We start from the raw sequence: 27,475 nt of genomic DNA on the forward strand, positions 1-27,475 counted from the left end.
CTGTCCTGGTAGTGAATTACAGTGTATTTCATTTTTCACTATGGGAAGGCTATCTGTCCAATAGGATGGAATGGGAGTTTGATTATTACATCTTATAAGTATATCTTCCCATGGGACAAGATAGGAAAATTGAGTTTAGTATGCCTTAACACTAATGTAGAAATGCATTTTTAGTGAAGATGATTTTTACAATCTATATTTGCAAATACCACTTTTAGAAAGTAAGTATTTGCCAGGCTTTGGAGTTACATGGGCTGAGGATGTGCATTCTGTCACACAGCCACTGGGAGGGTTGATGTGTCTCCTACCTTTCCTGGATGAGTCAGAGCTGGGCTGAATTCAGAGTAGTGGGAGGAGTTTTCACTAGCACCTGAAAAGGCCCGGTCTGCATTTAGAGCGATGGGCGGAGATTTCCCTTGCACCTGAAGAGGACCTGTCTGCCTTGGGCAATGTTTTCTCCACCTCCTGCTGGGAAGCTGGACCAGAGAGGACAGCACTGGCTTGGACTAAGCACAGGAACTATGCACCAAAAGAACAAAGGCATTTGCTGTATAAATATTGGGGCCCAGACCCCAGTATTTCATTTTACCGCTGAACTAATGAACCTGCCAGGAAGAAGATCTGGAAAAGCTGTTAGGAGGAACTGCCACTTTGCTGCTTGCCCTGCTGCTTCTGTCTTGGGCAGGGAAAAGACTGGATTGTACTTTCATCATCCTGCTGTGACAGTTTTCTCCAAGGGCTTGAAGTAGAGCGTGCCTCCTGTTGGATGTCTCAGGGAGATAAAAGGCTTCAGAGAACTCGCTGGAATCAAGGAGCCTGCCAAGAAGAAAAGCTGGAAGAACGGTCAGGAGGAGTACTGCCCCTTTGCTGCATTGTTTCTTTGCTGGGTTGGTCTGCAATTGCTGCTTCTGCCTTGGGCTTTGAAAGGACATAGACTGACCCTTCTTTACTTGTGCTGAATATCTCCAAGGGATTGAAGTAGAGATTGCGTCCTCTTCTGAAGTCTCATGGTCTGCAAAGACTTCACCAACCTCTGTGTACCGCCACTGGATCCGTGGTTCCAGTTGCCATGGTGAACCGAGAGCTGCTTGCACCATAACCTGTGGTTACCACCCTCTGCAAAGCCTCGCTTCACTTCGCCATCTTGGTCTCACCAATGTCATTGGTGCACACTGACCGTGACTTTTGTGACCAAGGGGGTGAGCAGGGTTTATTTTAGGAGTATAACTCCCTTATCCTGACTAGAAGGAAGGGTCCCTACTTGGACAAAGGTGCAAACCATTGCCAACTAGAGACCCCCATTTCTAACAGCGTGAGAGTAGAGTCAGAGCTTTTGAGGGAAACTGTATACAGTTAGACGCCTGCAACAAAATTAGACCACTGCTGCACCTCTGGTTCTAGCTTAGTGTTCTGCTATGTGGACAATTTCTGAAATGGCCCGTGGACATTTATACTCCAGGTGAGACTGGTCACACGGTCTCACATGGAGTAAGCACACTATTAGGCTTTTAAGGTACTTTGGGGATATTACCACAAGAGGAAGGATGCAAACTATGATAGCACAAATTAAAGAAGTGCAATGTCACACATATGACCTCACAGAACACAGTGCAATGTGCTGGGCTCAGTACGCTGGTGCGCTAACCTCTAGCTTTGAGCACCACTCCAGTGCCTGCCTTTGAGGTAATAAAATCCCATAAATAGAAATTAAATGTAGGCTGAGGATGTACAAGCGCTATCTTAAAGGGGCAAAATGTTCAAACAATATGAAGGAATTGGATCTTGAGGTTACACCGGAAAGGTACTAAAAAAAATTACTAACAATGTCTTAATTTACATGTGACATGGCTATAGATTAAAAAGTAACACAAAACACAATAATCTAAAAGTTTACCATTTTGTTGCACAAAAAGAGTACAGGAAACTGCGGATTACTTGTGCTAACTTGCTAAACAACTTAACACATTTCAGAAAGCTTAATTTCAAAGTCTACTTTAGGAAATCGAAATTGTGTTTATTTTATTCAGGCAAAACAATTACTGACCCAGCACCCACGCCATAAATGGTCTATGCACTCTTAAAAGTTTGCATTGGTGCTATTGTTTAGTTTACATTTAGATACCAACAATCAACACATTGACTTTAAATGTTTTTGCATTCATTCCCATGAGCGATTTGAGAGCAGCAGTTTTAAAAGTAATGTAAAAGCATGGCCTAACTTAAGCAAGCCTTCAGGTTGGGACCTTATAACCGCACTTACCCCATCAAATTGAAAGTGAAAAGTCAAGTTGACGTCAACATTAAAATATATGTTAGCTAGATTTTAAACAAGAAATATGAAGTTGTTTTAAGCGTATACCCCCAAAAATTGCATGCTGCGTCAATTAGGAGCAATTTCTGAACGTTCACCGAGACTTTAGGGTAAGACAAATACTGTGCCTTGACTTAGATTCAATATGTAAAATGACAAGACTTATTGACTCCTTGTCACTTGCTAGCGAAACAGCTGTATTGCTTTGCTTCTGTTCATTTGAAACGGATAAAAAAAACACAAAAAATTAAAATATGATTATTAGGAAGTTAATTTTAAAATTCATTGTTTTGCTTAGCACAATTTCTAAGCACACATACGGTCCATTTTGAACACGCAGGTCTACTGAAAGGAATATGCTACTTACCAGTATGCATCTGTTCTTGGCATGTAGGGCCGCTAACATTCATATCTTGTGCATAGATCGCCGCCTAGTGTTGGGTCAGGATGATAGCACCTTGTTGTCCTGGAAGAGTCTTCGAAGTATCACGAGATAGGTGGCTCCTCCCCTGGACTACAGTGCGCATGGGCATCATCTCCATCCTTAGATTGTTTTTCGCCATTGTGGCAGAGATGGAGTCCAATACGATACCTGATGACCATGCTTTATAAATAATTCTGACTGCTACAGCTGCGACAGGCACCGGGGAGGATGGGCGGGCGATATGAATGTTAGCGGCCCTACATGCCAAGAACAGATGCATACTGAAGTAGCATATTCCGTTCGAGGCATGTGGGCCGCTAAGTTCATATCTTGTGCATAGACTAAATAGCAGTTTCTCCCTTAGCGGTGGTTTCCCGAGCCAGATGCAGCAGCCTGAAAGAGGGACTTTAGAACAGCCTGTCCTGCAGCAGCTTGCTGCTTGGAATGTATATCAACACAGTAGTGTTTGGTGAATGTATGTATGTTATTCCATGTGGCTGCTCTACATATGTCCTCTAATGGAATGTTACCCAGGAAAGCCATGGATGCCCCTATCTTGCGTACTGAATGCGCTCTTGGGAGGACGGTTAGTGTGCGTTTAGCCTTCTGATAACAAATCTGAATACACTTAACAATCCACCTAGCTATACCCGATTTGGAAATGGGTTTTCCCTTGTGCTGTGGTGAAAAAGCAACAAAGAGTTGTTTAGTCTTTCTGAAATCCTTCGTCCTGTCTATATAGTACAGGAGGGCTCTTTTGACGTCCAATGTGTGCAGTGATCTTTCTGCCACTGAGTCTGGATTAGGGAAGAAAACTGGCAGTTCAATAGTTTGATTAATGTGGAACTGGGAAACTACCTTGGGCATGAATTTAGGGTTAGTGCGTAGTACTACCCTATTTGCGTGGACCTGTATAAAAGGTTCTTGAATGGTTAGGGCTTGCAACTCACTAACCCGTCTCAGCGACGTGATCGCAACTAAGAAGGCAACCTTCCACGTTAGGAACTGTATCTCACATGAGTGGAGAGGTTCAAAAGGAGGTCCATCAGTCTGGTCAAAACCACATTAAGATTCCAGACCGGTGAAGGTGGCCTTCTGGGTGGAATGACTCGTTTGAGTCCCTCCATAAAAGCTTTTATTGCTGGCACTCTGAACAGTGAAAGGCATTGCCTGTTTTGTAAGTAAGCCGCCATTGCCGCCAAATGAATACGTATAGAACTGTATGCCAGATTGCATCTGTATAAATGCAACAGGTAACAAATAATTTCCTGTGTCGATGCATCTAGCGGGTTTATGTCACGGCTGGAACAGTAAATGACAAAACGTTTCCATTTGGCAGGATAGCAGGCCCTAGTGGTAGGCCGTTGTGCCTCCTTAATGATGTCCATACAATCAGGAGGCAGATTCAGATACCCAAATTCTATGACTTCAGGAGCCATATCGCAAGGTTTAACTGTTGCGGATCAGGGTGCTGAACTTCGCCATGGCTCTGAGTGAGAAGACTGTGTGTAAGGCGCAGTCTTTGATGAGGCACCACGGAAAGTTCTAGGAACGTGGTGTACCATGCTTGCCTCGCCCACGTTGGAGCAACCAGGATGAGAGTCATCGAGTGCTGTCTGAGTTTCCGTGCCACCAGAGGTATGAGTGGAGCCGGCGGAAAAGCGTACGCAAATCTGCCTGACCAGTTCATCCATATCGCATTGCCCTGAGACCGCGGGTGTGGAACCTGGCGGCGAAGTTTGGGCATTTTGCGTTCTCGTTTGTGGCGAACAGGTCGATGTCTGGATGCCCCCACTGCCGGAAGTACGGTTGCAGCACCGATGGATGAATCTCCCACTCGTGCACCTGATGACTGTGCCTGCTGAGCAGATCCGCCATCTGGTTGTCCTGGCCCGGTAGGTGCTCCGCCATGAGGAAAATGTTCCTCTGAATGGCCCACTTCCACATACTCTGTGCCAAGTGGGACAACTGTGGAGAGTGAGTGCATCCCTGCTTCTGAATGTAATACATGGCCGTCATGTTGTCCGTCCGGATCAACACGACCTTGTTGCACAGATGTATCTTGAAAGCCTTCATTTCCATGAAGATTGCCATCAATCAATTCCAGCAGATTGATGTGCATCTTCTTCTGTTGATCCGACCATAGTCCCTGCACTGTGTAATGAAGGAGATGCGCCCCCCACCCCAGGAGGGATGCATCCGTCGTGAGCACTATTTGTGGTACAGGCTCTTGGAACGGCCGTCCCTTGCAAAGGTTGCGTGGATTCCACCAATGCAGAGTTGTACGCATGACCGGTCACCAACACTAGGTCTTTCAATTGCCCTTGAGCCTGATTCCACTGTCGTACCAAACACTCTTGGAGCGGACGCATGTGCAGTCTCGCGTGCGGGACTATGAATATGCAGGAGGCCATCATGCCTATCAACTGCAGAAACACTCGCGCCTGTAGTGAGTGTTGTGGTCTGAATTTGCGAATCAGCAGTTGCATGCCGTCGATTCGCACAGAGTTTGGCTGGGCTGTGGCCGTCACAGTGTCCAACGTCGTTCCCAGGTACTGCTGTACTTGAGCGGGTTGAAGATGCGACTTGGGATAGTTCAGAGAAAATCCCAAACTGTGCAGGAGATGAATCGTGCGGGACACGTGGCTGGCGCACTGCTGGGCCGACTTTGCTTGCACAAGCCAGTCGTCCAGGTAAGGGTAGACATGAATGTGTTGTCTCCGAAGGTGTGCTGCCACTGTAGCCAAGCACTTGGTGAACACTCTGGGAGCAGTGGTAACCCCAAAGGGTAGTACCTTGAACTGGTAATGCTTGTTTTGTATGGTGAACCTGAGGTATTTCCTGTGTCCCTGATGTATGGGTATATGGAAATAGGCATCCTTCAGATCCAGAGTTGCCAGAAAATCCCCCTGACTGAGCAATGGCAGGACCTGCTGCAGAGTCAGCATGTGGAAATGTTCTGAAAGGATGTATAGGTTCAAGGGTCTCAGATCCAGAATGGGTTTGAGAGACCAGTGCTGCTTTGGGACTAAGAAATAGAGAGAGTATACCCCTGTTCCGTGCTCCTCTAGAGGCACCAGTTCTATGGCCCCTTTTTGCAGCATGCTGGCCACTTACTGCTGTAATAAGTTTATGTGCTCTGCGGACATAGGAGGGTGTCTTGGGGGTATGTCGGGTGGAGTGGATGTCAGTTCTAAACAATACCCGAACTGGATAAGTTGCCTCACCTACCTGTCTGTGGTAATGCCTTCCCAGACCGGCAGGAACTGCTGGAGTCGTCCCCCGACCGGTGTTACATGGGCCGGGGGCAGTGACAAGACGTCACTGTTTGGTATTTGCGGAGGACCTGGTGTTATTATTTCCACGTCCTCTGCCTTTGGTGCCGTTACCACGGTATCCACCTCTATTGTTTTTGTTAAAGGTGGTCTGTGCACCACCTTTATTGTATTGTGTTTGCTGAGATGTTTGCCCTCTTGACGGCCCTCTACTACCTGAGCGACGAAAAGAACCCCCTCTGAACTGTTGAGACTGCAAGGCCCCCATAGACTTAGCCGTCTCTGTGTCCTTCTTGATCTTCTCAAGAATTGTGTCAACGTCAGGCCCAAACAAGAAATCTGGGTTAACGGGGTGATTGAGCAAACTTGTTTGTATTTCTGGCTTAAATCCTGAAATTCGTAACCATGCCTGCTTCCTTAACATCACACTAGTGTTAATGGCCCTGGCTGCAGTGTCAGCTGAATCTAGCGCACACTTGATAGAAGCGTTTGATATCAGTTTCCCCTCCTGAATCAACATTTCCGCCCCCTCTCTATATTCATCAGGCAAGTGTTGTAACAATTGCTCTAGGGTATCATAGTGAGCCCTATCGTATCTAGCCAGTAGAGCCTGTGTATTGGCTATTCTCCAAATATTTGCTGCCTGCGCAGCAACCCGCTTCCCAGAGGTTTCTAATACTTTAGATTCTTTGTCTGGGGGAGGAGCATCACCACTGGTTTGTGAGTTCGCCCTCTTCCGGGCATTGGAGACCACCAAAGAGTCCAATGGCAATTGACCCCTTATATACGTAGGGTCCACAGGAACAGGCTTGTATTTCTTTTCAATACGTGGATTCACCACCCTTGCTCTGGTCGTGTCCTTGAAAATGTAATTGGCGTGCTTAAGAACACCCTTCAGCATCGGCAGCGTCTTCACCGATCTGTCCGATGTAGAGAAGGTATCAAACAGAAAGTCCTCCTCAACTGGTTCTGCATGCATGACCACATCGTGGTTCAACGCTGCCCTTTCAATCAGGGCGTTAAACGCCTCAGTATCCTCTGTGGGTGCTGTCTTGACTTGGTAACAGTGGGTGTCCGCCGTGCCTTGATCGTCGGGCATATCCTGCGAGGCATCCTGATTAGATTCATCAGGATAGTTGAATTGCTCGTCATTTTGGTCATCCCCCCCACCATCATCCGTGCGTGTGGGGAAATGTGTAAAGGCTTGTCCATAAGGCCTTACGGACTCGAAAAGAACTGGCGAGGAAGCAGTGTCTCTTTTCCTTTTCAGTGGAATTTGATAGGATTCCATTGGCTTCTCCGGCAAGATCTTACGTTTGAAAAGGGTGAGTCTTCCGGTTGCAGAGTCAATGTACAACTTCTTTGAGCTTTCAGAAGAAGGTTGAGTGGAACCGACACCTTCAGGAGTGGCGGTCGTCCCTTTAAGTTTTGACATCATTTTCTCAGTGTCAGCGCCCTGTGCCAGCTTAGACGTTTTAGGTCTTGCGGTCGGAGGCAGTCCAAAGACTATAGGTGGAGGCCCCGATGGCTGTTTGACTTTTTGCACGGCCATCGCCAACTTTGAGCCAGTTGTCGCGCTGGGACTCCCAAAATGGCCGCGGCTTGATGCGTCACGTTCCAACGTGGCATTTTGTTCTTGTCTTAGAGAACCTTCACCAGCACCAACTTGTATGCATTCGGACTGAGGGGCGGCTGCGACTCAAGTCCGTCTTCAGTGTCCACATCCCTGGGGGCAGCCTTGGATGACGACGCTCCGTCTTGTTTGGCCTTCGGCACCCTCTTGGATGTACCGACCTTCGGGTTGGCACCCTTTTGTGACCCCGGAAGGGCAATGACACTCCGAGCCTTCTTAGTATCCGATGGAACGAGGCTTTGCGAAACGAATACTGGTTTGACCAGTTTCGGTTTCGATTTGCCTTTTGTCAGTTTCGTTTTCGTTTTCGAAGGCGTACCCACCGAAGGCTCTGAAATATTCTTAGCCGGGCCAAGTTGCGTGGCTGTACAATGAGTATAAAGATCTTGGCTAAGGCCTTCCGGCGATGCTTCGACCTGAACCTTTGACAAGACAGTGTCACTTCCGACCCCCGAAGATTCGGTTGGGTCTTGCTCATCGCTGGAGCCGCCCTCTGCGGCCCCAATGGCCATACCGTCGTCTCTTACCTCGACTGCTTCATCGTCTTCGATGTTCTCATCGTCTACCTCTTCTCCGCAGTAAGAATCTTGACAGGAGGCCGAGTCGGAGAAGCGCTCCGGTTCCTCCTCTTGGACACCCTTGTCGTCCCCAGCCTCGAAGATATCCTCCACATCCGACGCTCTCCGCGCCGGTAGTCTCGCCTCACGTCGAAGAGCGAGCTCCTCTTCCGACCTGAATTTTGAACAGGCCAAGCAACTCTCCTCGTCGTGGTCTGGAGACAGACATCTGTTGCACACAGGGTGCACGTCTGAGAGAGGGTACTTCGCGTTACAGACTGGGCAACGTTTAAACGGGGCCTGGAATTCTATCGCCGATGTCAATCTTCGATCGGGCCTAAAAGCTGGGAGCACACGTGCTCAAGTATCCGGGAACCGGATAAGTCAACTCAGAACCGAACGAAGTACAATACCAACGCTTAAAGAGGCCTTTTGGCCTGAAGAAAACAAGTTTTTCCTATAGGTTCCGAACGAGAGTCACGGAACACATCCGAACCCAATGGCGGAAAAAAACAATCTAAGGATGGAGATGATGCCCATGCGCACTGTAGTCCAGGGGAGGAGCCACCTATCTCGTGATACTTCGAAGACTCTTCCAGGACAACAAGGTGCGATCATCCGGACCCAACACTAGGCGGCGATCTATGCACAAGATATGAATTTAGCGGCCCACATGCCTCGAACATCAATTATTAAACAAACTGCTAGGGCAGGATCCATTTCTGTATGAGACAAATGAAAATGGCAGGTAGAAAAATATTTAAACCAAACTAGTTTACCAAACAATTAATTACTCTGAGTGAAATATCCCAATATTAATTTACTTCTTTTTAAGTAATTGAAATTGTCAAACTAAAACACAATCCTCAACAGTCACGATTTTTATTTTTCCCAGTATCCAAGTCATCCAGCCCTGTACCTAGTTCAACTATATTGAGCCACACGCTGATTCTTCCCCACTACAGAAGTGATCTGGACAGAGGAAGCCAGTGCATTTTTGTTTTTACTCTGAACAGTGTATCATAAACACCTGACAAGGACACAAACACTGTGCAAAACTGGCATTTAACAAATGTTCTTTTTTAAATTGTAGAAACATATATTTCCACAAGGGGTAACAATTGGTTTCTGAAAGTTTATTTCAGTTTTCTGAACATGTCATAAAGCACCTGTGCTTTAGATGTTCTGGATGTTCAGACAAGTTTAACAAAAAATTAAATGTTCTAAATTGCAAATTTGACATTGCAGTTTCTGAAAAGTAACATAGCAAAAACCATGACAAAAACGCATCTGTGGAGAAATCATTGTTTCATGCAGTGGCAGGCAAGATGAAAAAAGCCACTTAAATTCACACATTTGTACATGGAATCATCATCGGAAAAAGTACTCTGTAGTAAATCTGTACATCCAAATACATTTGGGATCTACACCTAAGTTACATTATTTAATGTTATATACACATATTACCCCTTTAATATCGAGAGTAGAGCCTTCATTTAAACCCAAACAATACATGAACAAATTTAAGACTAACTTGGGGAGAAAAAGGAGATCATTTTAGGCATTGTTATAAATTGTTTTGTTTAATCTAGACCTCAGAATGTGTAATAAAAACAAAGAACCTCTTCATTTAACATTTTGCTTTCTAACTGTACAGAGACTTGCAGTGCAGATGCAGAGAACCGTCCCTCCTCTCCAGAGTATCTTCTTTGGATGGATTGTAAAGATGTAGCACAATATTTATTTTTTGAAGATAAATACATGGGAAGTTGGTCCAACTACATGGAAAGCTGATATATAATACATGCACATTTTATTCTCCCCCATTTTTTAACAAATGGCGCATTTGTTGATACAGCCCAAAAACAAAAAAACACCCAGAATCAAAATATAAAACATACCACTCTCCCTACAATGGCATTAATTAGAAAAAAATTGTCTTTTCGGGACAGCATTTTAACATCTTTAAAAAATGCTGGGTGCCTAGAAGACGTCAATCACTTCTTTTAGAAGCTGAGCTTCCCCTTTTGTATTCAGTGGAACAAATGTGTGAAATAAACTGTTTGTCCTCTTCACTGAAGAGAGCTAGTCTATTCATCTTAAATGAGCTTGTTTTTGGGAACATTAGCATTGGTAATGCCTACTGCAAATAACCCACACATTTGTTGTGAACAGTTGGTGAAAGCAGTCAGTAAGAACACAGGATCAATGAAAGAGATGCTACTTTAAGCCATCCACAAAATGGAGACCCACACAGTACCAGTGCTAAAACCCAGTCTCTTCTTGCTTTTCTGTTTTTGTGCAAGCTCCACCCCCCAAAAAGCAGTAACGGATCCAGAGTTCCCATATTTTTCCTTGATTCTTAATCAATTTTTACATTAGTGTATATTTTTCTCACGAAGGCACTTGTTCCCATGTAACCAATAGCTCCTGTAAAAGAATAACATTGTTTTAGATTCTCTGACAAAAAAGCATAAGCAATAGTTGTAACAATGTGAAAAGGAACAATTCACAGTCTATAGTTCAGGCTGCTTTTATAGGTCACCAATGATAGACTATATTAAGAATATAAAATATGTAAAATAATGTTTTCATTAACAAGATGAGAGGAGTGAAGACACCAACTACAAACTATATGCTCCTCTGCATGCAATTTACTAACTGATACTTTGCTGAATAGACAGCGAAGTGATTTGTGCAAATGGTGAGACACAGGAGAGTACCTGTGTGTTGTGGGGGATTGGCCGGGGAACAAGGAACAATAGGAAAAGAAATAAGACATACACTCTACAAATGTCCTTAGACCAATATAGCAGCTAGTCTAAAACTTGCAAAGACTTCTATTATCCTGCAAAACCCAAAACCTGGCGCTCAATCTCCCTGCATTCCTTGGTTTTTTAATGGTCTGGCTTATTCATCAAAGCCAATATCATGGTGTCACCACCCAGAATTAATCAGGGCATAGAGGCGACGGGTGACTCCTGATTATGGCTGTTCTGTTTGGCCAGTTGGCCTGACAATTTGGACATCTGCCTCTCTGGCATGCCCAAACAAATCATCTAAGACATGCAACACAACTTACTTCTACTCTGTTAGTCAACACCATTCCCACCTCTTCCCAGTTATCCAATATGCCTGAGAGATGCATGTACAACGTTTTTAGTTACATGGATTTATATGTGGTGTATTCAAAATGCAGTTAAACCTTCTACCTATGTTGTGTAACCCAGACACAAACTTCATACCTGCCTATATAATGTCCTTGTGGGGAGGAGCGGAAGGTAACCCATAAGTTCTCCACATGAAACCATCACCAGCTTAGTGGGCTTGTTGAAAGGTTAAACAAGACCCTCAAGAGAATCATTATGAACCTACCAGAACCCATGAGGTTAAAGTGAAAGGCTTCTTTCCATGCCTTCTCGATGCGTACCAGGTGCCGCCTCAGAAGGCAGCCGTGTCCAGTCCCTTTGAACTATCTGGCCACCCTGTACGTGGACCACTCAGTTTTGCAAAGGAGGGTTAGGAGCAAGTTCCCATGAAACCCCCTCAAGAAGTAGTGAACTACATGTTGACCCTCCGGTCACAGAAGTAGTCATTCTGAAAATAGGCCACTGGGAACCTGTTCGTCAATCAGATTATGAAACGTAGGAACAACCACAAGGCCACTCTCACGGCGTCTCAACCTGGCCAGAAAATGTGGGTGATAGTGCCGGTTGAGCCCTGGGCCTTTAAGATCCGGGCCCTATGAGGTGAAGAAACAGAAAGTCAAGGTCTCTTACCTAATGGACCTCAAGACATCCAGGAACCCCTTAAGCGTCCTGCTTGTGAATGACCTCAAGGCCCAATTTGAGAGGCCCCAAGTCCCAGAGAGAACCCCTCTCGACCTGTCTTCCAGGAAGCAAGATGGGTCAGTGGAATGAATTGTCCTCTCCTGGGAGTGGCTGAGCCCTCCTGTAGTCAATGGTCCAGTCCACTGGTACCGAAGGCTGCCCTCATCAGGTGCCAATCCAGAACTTAGGTTCGGTGTGAATCATAGGGGTGTCAATTAAGTCACAAAGACTGATGCACACCTCATTCCTAGAGATGGTGAGCTGATTGATCAGTTGGGAGTTGCCAAGTTCATGTGTACCTCTGATCTGACATCAAGGTACTGACAGGCTGCCTTAGCCGAGGAGGCCAAGGAGAGGTAGGCAATATCCACCCCTAAAAGCCACTTTCAATTTAGAGTAATGCCTTTTGGCTTAAAGGATGCTCCGCCACTTTCTACAGGCAGGTCAATTGGGTCCGGGCTGGATTGGAGAACTTCAGTGGCGACAACCTGATGGTGGCAAGGTACAACCTCTACAGCCCAAGATACAGACCATCCTGGCTTGGGAACACCATGACCATCCCCACACCGCCCGCCCCAAGACTTCAGAGCATAGGTGTGGGGCTGTCCTCTCACAGCTAAATGATAAGGGCATAGACCAACCTGCAGCCTTCAACAGAAGGAGGCTTTTCCCCGTGGAACAGAGATGGAGTGAAATTGAAAGGGAGGCATTTGAAAAAAGTCTCTGCTTTGATGAAGTCAAGACCACACAGATTACTTGTGGATGTACCCCTGAGGCGGAAGCCGGGGGCTGTTTTTTACCTGGTAGCACGTTATTTTAATTGCGCTTCTTAAAAACGTATTTCTCTTTTGTCCAGAGCAACTTGCACACGCTCTTTTAAAATTGTGTTTTAGTGTGTTTACATATCGTGTTTTTAGCAAAACACCTATTTGGACTAAAAGACATTGCCCCTACCTGCATTCATTCCCCGCAAAGCCGATTTGGACGCTGTTGTGAACGTGGGTGGATGCCATTTTGGGTGAGGAAGGGGTAACGGGCTAGTCGCCACTGCCTCCCGCCCTCCTTTCCTCTCTTCCTTAAAATGAACACTAACCCCCGACGGCGCAGCGGGCGGGCGCGCCAGCGGCACACCAAAGGCAAGCCCGTCTGCGCCAGGACCGGGCCGAGGGCCATAATCCCTGGTCCATCTGATACAAGTGTGCTCGCACGCTATTCGGCTGATGACCTCCTACAGCTAAGATCAGTTCAAAATAATACCTGCCCCTTACATGATCCTGAGCACATCGGTATGAAGGTAACATATAACCGTCCTAATTGCACCTTACCTCTACCATTTATTACCAGCAAAACAGGTGCCAAACCTAGTACCATAAAGAAAGTCAAGCATATGACAATTGCACTCATTAACGCCAGATCTCTTGGAAAACACCGTCAGGAGATTCAAGATCTGATTCTCGATAAGAACATAGATATGTTATTTATAACTGAGATATGGTGGTCGCTGTACCGCAGGGATACACGATACATCGACTAGACAGACAGAGAAAAAAAGGAGGAGGATTGGCTATTATTCTTCTTAACAACCTCTCTGTCAGAACCCTCCCGATTCCATCCAATTGCTGTGAAGCCCTTCAATTTGCCATTAAGGTAACTCCCTCATTCACCTTAAAATGAATACTTATGTACAGACCACCTGGCCCGCGTGCTGCTTTCTTGGCGAATTTTAACTCATTGATTGAATCTTTGGCGACCGAGGACTCCACGATGGGTCTAAGGGATATGAACTTTCACTTAGACAAAAGGGAGGATGTAGATTCCCAAGCACTAAGGGAGGACCTAGAAAGCCTGGGGCTGTATCAACTGGTTAATGCCCCCACTCATGAGGCTGGCCATACTTTAGATGGCATTTCTTCCAACATAGAAGGGATAACAGTCCAGGATATCCTTCCCCTTACATGGTCTGATCATTATGCCATACTCTGCGCTCTTCCCATCACTGGATCTCCCCCAACCAGACAGGCTCATTTAAATCAAGAGCCCTTCAAAGTATGGAAAGATATAGATAATGTAGCTCTCACAGACCTCCTGATCAAGACCTGCCCCATTATACCCTCGGATCCTAATCTAGCCGTTAAACAATTTTTAGACTGGATAGGAAATGCAATGGACCTATTGGTCCCCTCCAAGACCATTTTTAGAAATAGAAAGCTGCCTTCGGCTCCATGGTTCACAGTAGAACTTAGGAGACAGAAACAAGAATGCAGAAAACAAGAAAGATACTGGCGGAAGTCTTACGATCAAGTCTGCAAACTCCGCTATAAGGAGACACAGCTTAGTTACAAAAAAATGATTTTAGAGGCTAAGAAGAAGTTTTTTGGAGATCAAATTGATAATGCCAAAAATTCCAGCAAACAGCTATTTGAGGTAGTGAAACAACTGGCTGGGAAGCCTGCAGACATAGCACTCATTCCATCGCAGGCTCTCTGTAACTCGCTGGCTAACTTTTTCTTCTCCAAAGTTAATGACATTTACCTAGAGTTCTCGACCAGCGACCCACCAGTTTCAACTACCACACATACCTGTCCTCCCACCTGCTCGCTTACCCAGTTTGAGGAACTCGAGGAGGAACAAATCAGGGACATCATGCAGTCAATAAAAACAGGATCTGCCTTGGACCCCTGCCCACCCAAGGTCTACCTACCAGTAATAGACACCATCAGCACAGCTATTATGCAAGTCTGTAACATGATATTTAGGTCAGGGATATATCCATACATCCTAAAAAATACCCTTTTAAAACCGCTCCTTAAAAAAACCAGGTCTAGACAAGGAGCAGTTGAAGAATTACAGACCTCTCGCCAGAAAAGGCAATGAATGTCCAGCTGTCTGAATACCTTGAGAAAAATAATCTGCTTGATGACACGCAGTTCGGGTTCTGGAAACTTCACGGAACCGAGACTGCCCTAATTAAGGTGGCTGATGATATCAGAACCATTAGAGACCTTGGAGGGACTGCTGTCCTCATAATGTTGGACCTATCAGCGGCCTTCGACACGGTCAATCACTCCATTCTGATTGACCGTGTCGGAAATTTGGGCATCCGTACCAGAGCCAAAGACCTGCTGGCTTCATTTCTGTCTAGCCGTACACAAGCAGTGACGCTGGGACCTTTTAAATCATCAGAACTTGCCTTGCCTTGTGGTGTTCCTCAAGGCTCATCTCCAAGTCCGACACTATTTAATATTTATGTGTCGGACCTAGCAAGGGTTATTAAAACTTACCAGATGAGCCTTACCTCCTATGCCGACGACACCCAGCTGGTGCTTGCCATTAACAACGATGGAGAACAGGAGGCAGCACGCTTTCAAGAAGGCATGTCAGCAATCAAAGACTGGATGAAGACCAACTGCCTTAGGTTGAACTCCGAGAAGACGGATGTAGTCATCTTCGGGAAGATCTTCCCTCTATGGTCAGCAGAATGGTGGCCCTCATCTGTGGGAGCCGTACCAGTACCAGCAGCTACGGTCAGAAATTTGGGAATAGTCTTTGATGAGAAGCTCAACTTTGTGGCACATGCTAACCAAACCGCGGCAAACGCCCATCATAAACTCAGGCTTATACGAAAAATCATCCCATTTCTTTCGGAAAGCGCTGGTAAAACAGTGGTGAGCACCCTCGTGCTCTCCTCTTTAGACTATTGCAATGGCCTATTTGCCAATGCACAAAACCGGGTAATCTCCAAGCTGCAAATGATTCAAAATGCGGCAGCAAGAGTACTATCCAGGACCCCTAAATTTAAATCAGCCACACTATTAGAAACTACCACTGGCTAACAATCAGAAATCGAATTAAATTTAAATCGCTCTGTTTGACATTTAAGGCCTTCCATAACCAAGGGCCAAAGTTCCTTCAAGAACCGCTTGCTACCTACTGTGCATCTAGACAATTGAGATCTATGTCACAGCATCTACTTGCAGTACCCCGTACCAGGACGGCTACTTGGGGAGACAAGCGCTTCACGGTGACAGCATCCAGACTCTGGAACTCGCTTCCGTTAACAATTAGATCGAGTCAATCCCTTCTCCAGTTCCGGAAACTGCTGAAGACGTGGTTGTTTAACCAGTAATGAGTCCTTTTTGGCACTATGCGGCCACCCTCAGAGATCCTATCTGTAATCTTAGCGCCAAGACGCCCACGGGCATACGTATGCGCTTTACAAATTGTAATAATAAATAATTAATAAATAATTAAATACCTGTTTGGAACTCACTTTTGGGTTCAGACAGACCCCCTCAGATGACTGATGCAGATGAGGGGAGCGAAACCAAAATGGTTAAGGTGGTCCATCCATCTACAGGGAATAGAATTTGCAGTGGAACATCGCCCTGGGATTGATCACACCAAAGCGGATGGCCTTTCTGCCGTAGCAATGAAAACTCCCATGAGGGGGGGTAGTTCTCTCTGCTTTCTGCTAGGAAGTACAGGTTAGGAATGATGATCTTCTGTGTGGTATTTCCTCAGATTTTCCACCTTCTCTGAACCCGTTTTTGTCAACTCTGCACACTTTTCTCCTGCTAATTGGCAGTACAGTGTTTTTGCTTTACCTTCCAAGCATAGTACAATTGGTATATCGAGGGGGCCACTGGAATAATGCGATTCTGCAGCGATTTTTGCACTATGTATTTACCGCATTTGCCTCGTAATCTGTCACCTGCTGCATATAATCTGCAGATTTTAACAAAAAAAGAATTGGTTTCTAGCTTAAATGGATCAAATGTTACAAAAAATATGGCAACTCTTGTACCTGCGCACTGGAATGCTTTTCGCAGAGTTTGACTGGTCATCTTTAAGTTGCTTATTGCTGTATTTGGGTGTCAAATTGATACTAATAAGGCAAACTGCATTCCCAGACACTAATATCAGGTGTAAATATGACAAAATAGGGAAGTAATACTATCACAAAATGTGCCACATTATGCTGCATAATTTGCTTTTTCTTGCTGCATAATTTGTTTAACCCTGCATAATAAGTTGGTCCTCTGCAGCATAATTCCAGTGGCCCTGGGTATATCCCGGATTGACAGATTTACTTTACTTATAAGTCCCTAGCATATGGTACTGCCTATACCTTGTGCATGTAAATTAAATTCTGCTAGTGGGCTGAGGCACTCATCGTGCCACTCACTAAAGTAACACTGTAAAGCATGTCTCAGGTCTGCCTCTGCAGCCTTCAATGCAGTCTTAAACTGCACTTTTGACCAGGCAAAATACAACTTTTGCCACGTCTAAACATTCCTTTCTAATACTTGTATGTCGCCTCAAAGGTAGTCCCCTAAAGGCTCATAGGGCATGCTGTTAGAAAAGTAGGACATGTGTACATATCCTAGTAATGAAAGTTGTTTTTAATTGCAGCAAGGCTAGGCCTGCCATATACTACCATTGGGATACCTTACTGTACTAAATAAGTGATCACTTAAGTTAAGGAGCAGATAGAGAAATCTTCATATGTGCTTTTATAATAAATGTTTATTATATTACATCCCTGTTTGTCTTCATAAAATTCATTTAACCCCTAGACCTAATTGCCAAAGATGTAATCCCCATACACCTGGAGACTATGGAAATAGAGGTTCCAAAAAGTCTCAATTTTTTTCATAGACCATTAGAAATGAATCCATAAATGCTCTTTTGGTTAGTTATCTGACTCTACATAGTCAGACGGTGTGCAAATAAGCTTAGCTACTCAAATCTCAGCATTATTAATATCTATAAACCTCTCGTTCACCTACTTTTGAGGACTGATTTTAAAAAATGTACAAAATTAGTCAACGTGAATTTACACTTAGGAACTGGTAGAGTCAAAAAAGTATTGCTCAATATGCAATGTTTGGGACCTGCATAAAACTGACCTAGTTAAAAAGTATTATTTTATCTTTTTCTTTTATATTCGTTTTCAACAACTGATTACCAGGATTAAGATAATCATTCTGCATTAAAAATACATCATTCTGTCATTTAGGATTCCCAAATAAATGCTATGGTATTTATGATAGGTCATAAGTAAGAGTACTGCATCAACACTATGCCTTTTTGGAAAGAGAAACTGTACTCTGTGTGAAGGAAAAACCTGACATCTTAGTTTTTTTACTCTAACAGGAACACATGACAAGCCTTTTATTACTGTAAAGCAATGTTTCATTCTTTTTGATCATCTTTTGAATGCTAACTTTCATACCAATCGGTTTACCCTACATAGTGAGGGGATTGAGAAATTGGGTCTTGTAGCTCCATGCTAGACAGCAACAGCCTTTTCAGATCCAAAGATATGTTAAACAATTACAATTAAACAGAAAAAATAGGGATATGGTTTGGGAACATTTAAAAGAAAAACAACAAGGGAAAGTGAATGCAAGAGGAAAAAAGGGGAGGGGGGCTGGCTGGTGTTTGAGGGATGGGTGACAACTAAAAGTTACTTTGAGCCAAATGATCTGGAAAAAATATATTTAAAAAGAAATTACAATTTATCAAAATAATAAAATTGTAATCCTCAGAAGCAAAATAATTATTTTTCCAAGCAAATGATTTAAAAATGATCATATTCCTGCAGTTAAAGAAAATATAGTACAGGGTTTTCTTTTAATAGCAGTGTTAGTGGATCTGATGTATGTAGGCTCTGTTCCTATAGAATTAGGAAGAAAACAATCTTAAAGTGGAAGAATTCAAATTGGCAATAACCACATGTAGACCAAATGAATGCATCTAAAGGGAGCTTCAATAAAAAATGTTGTAAAAGTTAGATTGAGCTTACCACACATAATTCCCAACGCTGTACTAAATACTGCCATATATCCAAAATAAAACGATGTCTGAAACAAACCATACATCCTGGAAAACAAAAAGCACATTATTTCTTTCAATTTAAAGGTCTGCAATTAGAAATGCCTAAAATAATGAAAATCAAAAATTACTTCACATTCTGCTTTAACACACATGTAATCCACACTAGTATGTCACAACCCATTTGTCAGTCTCACAGAAGAAAATAGGGATTTGCTAAGTCAAGGATAAGGGCTCAACCATGAGGGGTCATCGCAGGGAGGGTTTTTCACTCCTGTGGCAATAATACATTTTAACCACAGAAGACAAGAGTTCTAAAAGTGTGAGACACGATAGGCAGGAGAATTACAACCCCAGAAAAGCTTGAATGAAACAAAAATCAAACTTTTTTTTAAAAGGTGTGTTCAAGATGACCAAAGGTTTTCAGAGTTGTATTAACATCTATACTAGCCATAATACTGACACAACTATGCAACTTAAAAAAAAAAATCACAAAAAACAAAACAGGTATGCCTTCTTTCATTTAAGCCAGAAAATCAAATATGGCAGTTATGACAAGAATGCTGATTATTTTTACTAGGTATATAAATCACTCATACGGTCACTACATTTTCAACAGATTTATGCCCGCATATTAATATTTACCAGGTTATTTCTTTTGTTTAAACAATCTTTTTTCCCCAGTATTTTTAACCCTTTCAGTACTCTCTTCACAACTGGATGGGACCTGCAAATTGTAACTTGGCCATAACGAGGGATTTAAACAATCTAAAAAAATTCTGTGAATCTTGTTTAAAATTTCCTTCTGTATGCTGCTTCACAAATGAAACTTTAGCTAAGGCATGAGTTTCCAAAGTGGCCAGATGCATGCCAGAATTTTAGAATAACCACTGACCACATCATTTTCTTTTAGTTTCTTGTTTGCAAATGTATCTTAAGTGAATATAAAGAAAATCTGGCAATGGCCTTCCCTGCCATGATACATGTTGTACACTCCTTGGCAAAGGATTAAGGACATGTCTTTTCCTGGAAGATGAAGGTTTCTCACTCTGTTTTCCTACCAAGGTTTTTTACAGAACTGGGATGTCAATCACCCATCAACAGTTTTGTGAGATGTCTCAAAAGTGCGAATGGTCCAAATGTGGGCTCTTTCAACGTAGAAGACTGCGAGAACCTTTTTTCAAATGCCTGTTTAAAAAGCAACGGCTGTCTTCAAGCATGAACACTTTTAGAATTCCTTCTCATTTTCTCAAACATTTTTACATTCTTGTACATGATCACACACAATAGTATTAATCTGAAGATGGCTTCCATTCATTTGGAAACCTTTTAAAAGCCTCATTGGCTAGTGAACAAAAGCACCAAAGGACAAGTTACTTACCTTAGGAATTAGCTTTCTGGTGGATACCTGATTCATACACAGATTCCTCACCTAGTGAATATTCCCCAGGAGTCAGACTAGACCTGGAAACTTCAAAGCAGTAACCCTGCGCTATAGCAGGGTTTCACAGTGCAGCTCTGCGCCTTCTTTGTTCCACTCAATAAGTGATCTAAGCCACATACAAGCGCCACCAATGCACACTGATGTCAGTAGCTTTATCAGGCTGTTCTTGCCCTTAGACACAGAGAACAGTCAACTGATTGACATGACCAGTGTGCAGATCTCTAAATTGGAAACTTTTCAGATGAAAGAGTCCACTTCACAGAAAGGGAAGACAGCATGATTGGTGAAGAATCTGTGGTTAGACAGTGTATCCACCTGAAAGATAATTAACAAAGGGAAGCAGTTTGTTGTTTGGATGGATACTTTTAACAGAAAATTCCCCACTTTGTGAATACATACCATGGCTGTACCTTCAAGGTGGTAGGTTTGTGAACTGGCTCAGGTCAAACAGTCTTGCAAGACTGAGTGGGAAAAATGCCCTTCGATGGACCCGACTATCTAGGCAGTAGTGCTTTAAGAACGTATATAACAGCATCATTGCTGCCTGAAAATTATCTAGGACATTCACTTCGCCTGCCAGTAAAGTGGTAGCAGCTTTGGCTCTAGTGAAACAAGTCCAAAAGCCTCTGCAGGCTACTTCTTACTCAGTGTGTGGCAGATCTTCATGCAGAGAGCAATCCATCTGGAGATAGTTCGCATTTGCATTGCCTTGCTCTCTTTGACCCAACGAACACCAGGGAGCTGATCATCAATCCGATGTTCTTTTGAGCGATCTATATAAAAAGGAAAATGCTACTTACCAGTATGCATCTGTTCTTGGCATATAGAGCTGCAGAGTTACACACTGTGCATAGATGGCCACCTAGTGTTGGGCCCGGATGTTTGCAGTTTGTTTTGTTGTAGAAAAGTCTTTGGAAGTCACGAGATAGGAGACTCCTCCTTTTGATGATACTGCGCAAGGGCATCGGCTCCATCCCTAGATTGCTTTTCGCCATTAGGGAAGCGATGGAGCTGTACAAGAGGTAGTGATGTCCATTTGATTTGTATCTAATTAAGATAATACTGAAACAGATAAAGGTAGCCTGGGAGGCGGGTGGGCGTGTGCAACTCTGCAGCTCTACATTCCAAGAACAGATACAAGATACAAGAACATACTGGTAAGTAGCATTTTCCGTTCGAGGCATATGAGCTGCAGATTACACACTGTGCATAGATTATATAGCAGTACCCACACCTAGCGGCGACCACCAGTATCTGTTACAGTTGTTTGAAACAGAGTTTTTAATACAGCCTGGCCCAAAGTGGCTTGTTGTTTAGTTTGCACATCTATACAGTAATGCTTTGTGAATGTGTGCGGTGTAGACCATGTTGCTGCTTTGCATATATCATCTAGGGGAATGTTCCCTAAGAATGCCATTGAAGCCCCTATTTTCCTTGTAGAATGGGCTTTTGGAGGAATTGTTAATGTACGTTTGGCTTTGTGATAACATATTTGTATGCATTTAACAATCCACCTGGTGATCCCGGGTTTTTTATATGGTCTTGCCTTTATGTGGCGGTGAGAAAGACACAAAAAGTTGTTTTGTTTTGCGAAAAGCTTGTGTCCTTTCGATATAGTACAGTAATGCTCTTTTGACATCTAAGGTGTGTAGAGCTCTTTCTGAGACTGTCTGAGGCTCGAGAAAAATACGGGCAGCTCAACAGATTGATTTAGACGGAATTTTGAAATGACTTTAGGAAGGAATTTAGGATTAGTACGAATAACCACTTTGTTATGATGCATTTGCAGAAAGGGTTCTTGAATGTTAAATGCTTGTAGTTCACTAACCCTTCTGAGAGAAGTAGTGGCTACTAGGAAATTTACTTTCCAGGTTAGGAATTGCAATTCACATTTATTTAATGGTTCAAAGGGAGGTACCATTAACCTTGTGAGAACCACGTTTAAGTTCCACACTGGTGCCGGTGGCGTTCTGGGAGGAATTATTCTTTTGAGTCCTTCCATGAAAGCTTTAATAGCTGGTACTCTGAAAAGCGATAGATGTTGTCTATTTTGTAAGTATGCTGCAATGGCAGCAAGGTGTAGCCTAAAAGATGTATAAGCTAAGTTACACTTTTGAAGGTGTAATAGATATCCAATGAGTGTTGAATAGACACTACTAAAGGATTAATTTGGTTGTTTTGGCAGTATATGACAAACCATTTCCACTCAGCAGCATAACATGCTCTAGTAGTAGAGCGTCTAGCTTCTTTGATAACGTTCATACATTCTGGGGGAAGGTTGAGGTAGCCTAACTATGACCTCAGGAGCCAGATCTCTAGGTTGAGCTGAGCTGGGTCCGGGTGTCTGATCTCTCCGTGGTTTTGTGTTAATAGGAGTGGAACTAGGTTTAGTTTTTGGTGTGGTACTAGAGACATTTGCAACAGCGTGGTGTACCACGGTTGTCTGGCCCAAGTTGGAGCGACTAGGATGAGCGTCAGGGAATGTTGCTGTAGTAGTTTGCGTACCACTAACGGAAGTAGTGGGAGAGGAGGAAAAGCGTACGCAAATAGTTCCGACCAATTCATCCTTATCGCATTGCCTTTGGACAATGGGTGTGGGTATCTGGCGGCAAAGTTTGGGCATTTTGGTTTTCGGGGGTGGCAAAGATGTCTATTTGAGGTTGTCCCCACATTTGAAAGAACGGATTAAGACCTTGTGGATGAGGTTCCCACTTGTGGATCTGCTGTGTTTGTTGACTTAGCAGATCTGCCATAGTGTTTTGTACTCCTGGGACGTGTTGGGCTAATAGGAAGATCTTTAGTGGTATAGCCCATCTCCATATCTGCTGTGCTAACAGAGAGCTGCAGAGAGTGTGTCCCCCCTTGTTTGTTTATGTAGTACATAGCTGTCATATTGTCTGTGCGGACTAAGACAGCTTTGCCTGACACTTGAGTTTGAAACACTTTTAGGGCTAGAAACTCTAGTGGTTGATGTGGAGTAGCTTTTGTTGCAGTGTGATGCAGTAGATGAGCTCCCCAGCCGGAGAGCGGTGTGACCGCTGTCATGACTATTTGAGGAACTGGCTCTAGAAACGGTCGCCCTTTGGAAAGGTTTTTGGTGTTCCACCATTGCAGAGAAGATAAGTCTGACCGCCTACCAACACTAGGTCTGTTAATTGACCTTGAGCCTGGTTCCATTGGCGTGCTAGGCACTCTTGAAGTGGACGCATTAGCAGTCTTGCGTGAGGTACAACAGATATGCAAGATGCCATCATTCCTATGAGCTGCATGAACACTTGAGCTGGTAGAGAGTGTCGCGGTTTGAATTTTGTTAGAATAGTTTGTACACTTGTTATCCTGGCTGGAGAGGGATAAGCTAGTGTTAGTTAGGTGTTTATTGTAGCGCTGAGATACAGTTGTATGTGCGAGGGTTGTAGATGTGATTTACTGTGAATCCCAAATCGTGAAGCAGTTGAATAGTAGCGTGAGTGTGTTGCACACACTGGCTGTATGAGCTGGCTTTTATGAGCCAGTCGTCTAGATATGGGAAGACATGAATATGCTGTCTTCTTAAGTGTGCTGCTACTACTGCTAGGCATTTGGTAAACACCCTTGGTGCTGTTGTTACTCCGAATAGGAGCACTTTGAACTGGTAGTGCTGCCAGTCTAGCACAAATCCGAGATATTTTCTGTGCGCTGTGTGGATGGGAATATGGAAGTAGGCGTCCTTGAGATCTAGAGTGACAAGGAAGTCGTTTAGTACCAGAAGTGGAAGGACCTGTTGGAGTGTGACCATATGAAAATGATCCGACTGTATGTAAATGTTTAGAGGTCCGAGGTCTAGGATGGGTCTTAGAGATCCGTCCTTCTTTGGTATTTCTGATGCTCTGGAACTATTTCTATTGCATTTTTCTGCAGGAGTGATATTACCTCCTGTCTGAGCAATGTTAAATGTTCTTGTGACATTGGACACTGCTTGGGTGGTATGTTTGGGGGGTAGATGTTAGTTCCAGACAGTAACCTGATTGAATTATTTGGAGCACCCACCTGTCTGATGTGATGCTTTCCCAGGCTGGCTGGTATTGTTGAAGTCTTCCCCCGACAGGAGTGGAATGGGACGGGGGAAGGGGAAGAAAGTCATTGGGCAGGGGTAGAGGCAGAGCGGGAGTTGGTATTTTTACCTCTGCCTTTGTTACCCCTGTAATCACACCTTTAGTAGCCTTTGTTTAAAGTGGACTGTGTAGGGGCTTTGTATGAGGTAGAAGCTGTGTCTGACTAGTATCCCCTGTTGGCACCTCTATACGATGAGCGGCGACATGAACGTCTGGGAGCCTGCGACTGCAGGGCTCCCTTAGATTTGGTGATGTCTGTATCCTTTTTCATTTTTTCCAAGTGATACATCCACACATTAGGTCCAAATAGGTGTTGCTCATCAAAGGGTTGATTAAGAATGGCACATTGTACCTCAGGTTTGAATCCTGATATACGTAGTCAGGCGTGTCTGCGTAGTAAAACGCTGGTGTTAACTGCCCTAGAGGCAGTATCTTCTGCATCAACTGCACACCGAATAGAGGTGTTTGTGATGTTTTTCCCCTCTTGGATAAGCTTGTTTGCTTTATCCTTGTACCTGTCAGGGAGGTGTCTAATGACTCTAACTCAACATAATGTGCCCTGTCGTATCTGGCTAAAATACCTGTGTATTTGCGATATGCCACATGTTTGCTGCTTGAGACGCTGTTCTTTTTCCTGATGCGTCAAGTAGCTTAGACTCCTTATCTGGTGGTGGAGCATCACCCGATGTTTGGGAGTTTGCTCTCTTGCGTGCATTGAAAACTACAAGGGAGTCTAGTGGTACTGGACCTTTAATATATGCTGGGTCTGAGGGGGTAGCTTTATATTTTTTCTCTATACGAGGGATGATGACCAGAGTTCTAACTGGGTCTTTGAAGACTTCAGGAGCATGCTCAATCACTCCTTTAAGCATTGGTAAAATGGATGAGGACCTTTGTGCATTATCAAAGGTATCCATTAGGAAGTCTTACTCTACAGGGTCTGTGTGTATGTCTACAACATGATATTGTTCAGCCCTGTGGATTAATTCATTAAACCCTATAGTGTCTTCTGGTGGGGAAGGCCTTTAGGGGTATAAGTCATCCTGAGGGACACTTGGGACATCTGGAGTGGTATAATCATCCCACGGGTCAGGTGATCCTGTAGGCGTGGCTGGATCAGGTATATGACCCCCCCATATCATCAGAGCTATCATCCCTGTAGTCATCTTGTGGTATGATAGAGGATGCTGGGGAATGCTGTGGTATGGGAGGATGTGGTGATGGTACAGGTGAAAGAGAAGGGGAAGGCAGTCTTAAGGTAGAGGTAGCCATGTACTCCTTCTTTGAATGCGGAGCTGGTGTGTCCAGTGGTCGCTTTTTTAAAGCCAAAATTAACTGTCCAATAATTGGATCTTAGCAAGAGTCTTTTGAGCAGGGTCTGGAGGAGGTAAATCCTCTGCAGGAGATCGATCTTTTGTTGCGGAGGAAGGTTTCCGCACCGATGCAGCTTGTTTTGGTTTCTTGCCAATGTCCTTTACCGGGGAAGCAGGAGTCTTTTTCGGATCCAAAACTTTTTTCGGTTCAGAGGATTTTTTCGGTTCCGGTGTGGTTTTTGGATCCAATGGTTTTTTCGGATCTGGTAGTTTTTTCGAATCCGAAGCGTGTTTGCTTGGTTCCGACCTGGGTTTTGGTGCCAAGGTAGTGGAGGCAGGCTTCGGTGTCGATTGTTTAGATGTCGACGTGGAAGCTGATGTTCTCTTTTTTGGTGCAGATGGGTGCGCGTCGGCACCGTGGGGAGGTCGACTCTAGCCCGAGTCGCCTGAAAGCTTCAATAGCTTCTTAGACGGGCCCGAAGGTGGGGCAGTAGAAGCAGTGTCTCGGTGTGCACCCGAGGGCGAGGGTGTGACCGGAGCCTTTTTTGGGTGTGTCGAGGAAGGGTTGGGGTCGACTGTCTTACTTACGACCCGTTGAGCTGTTGAGTAACTTCTTTGACATCAGAATCTTCTGCCTCGGAGTTGCTCTTGACGCCATGTTGTTCTGGGACGTCAACGCCCTCCTCGAAGATGTCGTCTGGAATCGGAGCTGAAGATCGAGCCATTGTTCTCCTGGCTCTTCTGTCCCGGATCGCCTTTTTGGAGGGGAAAGAGGCAGAGGCAAACAGTCTTTAGCCTTGTGCTCCGGGGAGAGGCAGAGGTTACACACCTCATGAAGGTGGGTCTGGGGAAACTTCGAACCACATTGAGGGCACTTTTTAAATGGCGTCCTTTCCATGAGCTGGAGTCGAGGCCTAGTTAGGCCCGAAGGCCTTCGACGACGACCGGAGTCGAAGTTCTCGATGTGGAGAAGTAGCGTCGACTGGAAAAGCGTTTGAAACTAGATTCTTGAAGCCGGTGAGGATTGCGCGACGAAGGAAATTGGTTCCAACACGGAGTGCTGGAAACATATCAGAGTCTGGTGGCGGAAAAAAACAATCTGGGGATGGAGCAGATGCCCATGCGCAGTATCATGCAAAGGAGGAGTCACCTATCTCGTGACTTCCAAAGACTTTTCTACAACAAAACAAACTGCAAACATTCGGGCCCAACACTAGGTGGCCATCTATGCACAGTGTGTAATCTGCAGCTCGTATGCCTCGAACAAATTGTTCCCTCATTAGGTTCCAAACAATAGAGTCTCTCTTCCTCCTAAGAGAGATTAGCTGGAGATAAGAATTCAGAGAGTGATTGTCTGCCTGACATGAAATGGAGGACAGCTTTAAGCAGAAAGGAATTTTGGGTTTTCAACACCAACTTAGTTGGGAAAAATGTTGTACAAGGTGGTGTTGGGACAGAAAAGCCCCCTGCATGAGGAATGACATGCATCCCTGCCCGGAGTGTCCTAGCTGCATAAATATCTGAATTCCTGGTACACATTTTTAGTCATGGACGAACACAGATCATGTGCATGTGACATGACCTAGGCTTGCCTCACGATAATGCAGTCTGCTTAGAACTGGAGAGGTGCACCAAGCACTATTCTTGTGTAGATGGAGTGCTACTACCCTACTGGTGTTAAGTGACACAAGAGCAGTGGTGGCAGCACACCAGTTTTGTGACCAGAAGAATCAGTAATGTGAAAGGTTCCATTTACCAGC

General features: G+C 44.3%; 1 protein-coding gene across 1 annotated transcript in view; it reads right to left on the reverse strand.

The window, feature by feature from the left end:
* Positions 1 to 9,068: 9,068 nt before the first annotated feature.
* The window catches only part of TM9SF3 (transmembrane 9 superfamily member 3), a 284,713-nt gene continuing 266,306 nt past the window's right edge, over positions 9,069 to 27,475 (reverse strand). Inside the window, exons 14-15 of the mRNA XM_086922322.1 lie at positions 18,839 to 18,915; positions 9,069 to 10,630 (exon numbers count right to left, since the gene is read on the reverse strand). Coding sequence (XP_086778448.1) covers positions 10,563 to 10,630; positions 18,839 to 18,915 — 145 coding nt within the window. The 3' untranslated portion in view covers positions 9,069 to 10,562. The remainder of the gene's footprint in view (positions 10,631 to 18,838; positions 18,916 to 27,475) is intronic.

This window comes from Lissotriton vulgaris, chromosome 5 (assembly GCF_964263255.1).
Source record: "Lissotriton vulgaris chromosome 5, aLisVul1.2, whole genome shotgun sequence".
NCBI classification, from domain to species: Eukaryota; Metazoa; Chordata; class Amphibia; order Caudata; family Salamandridae; genus Lissotriton; species Lissotriton vulgaris.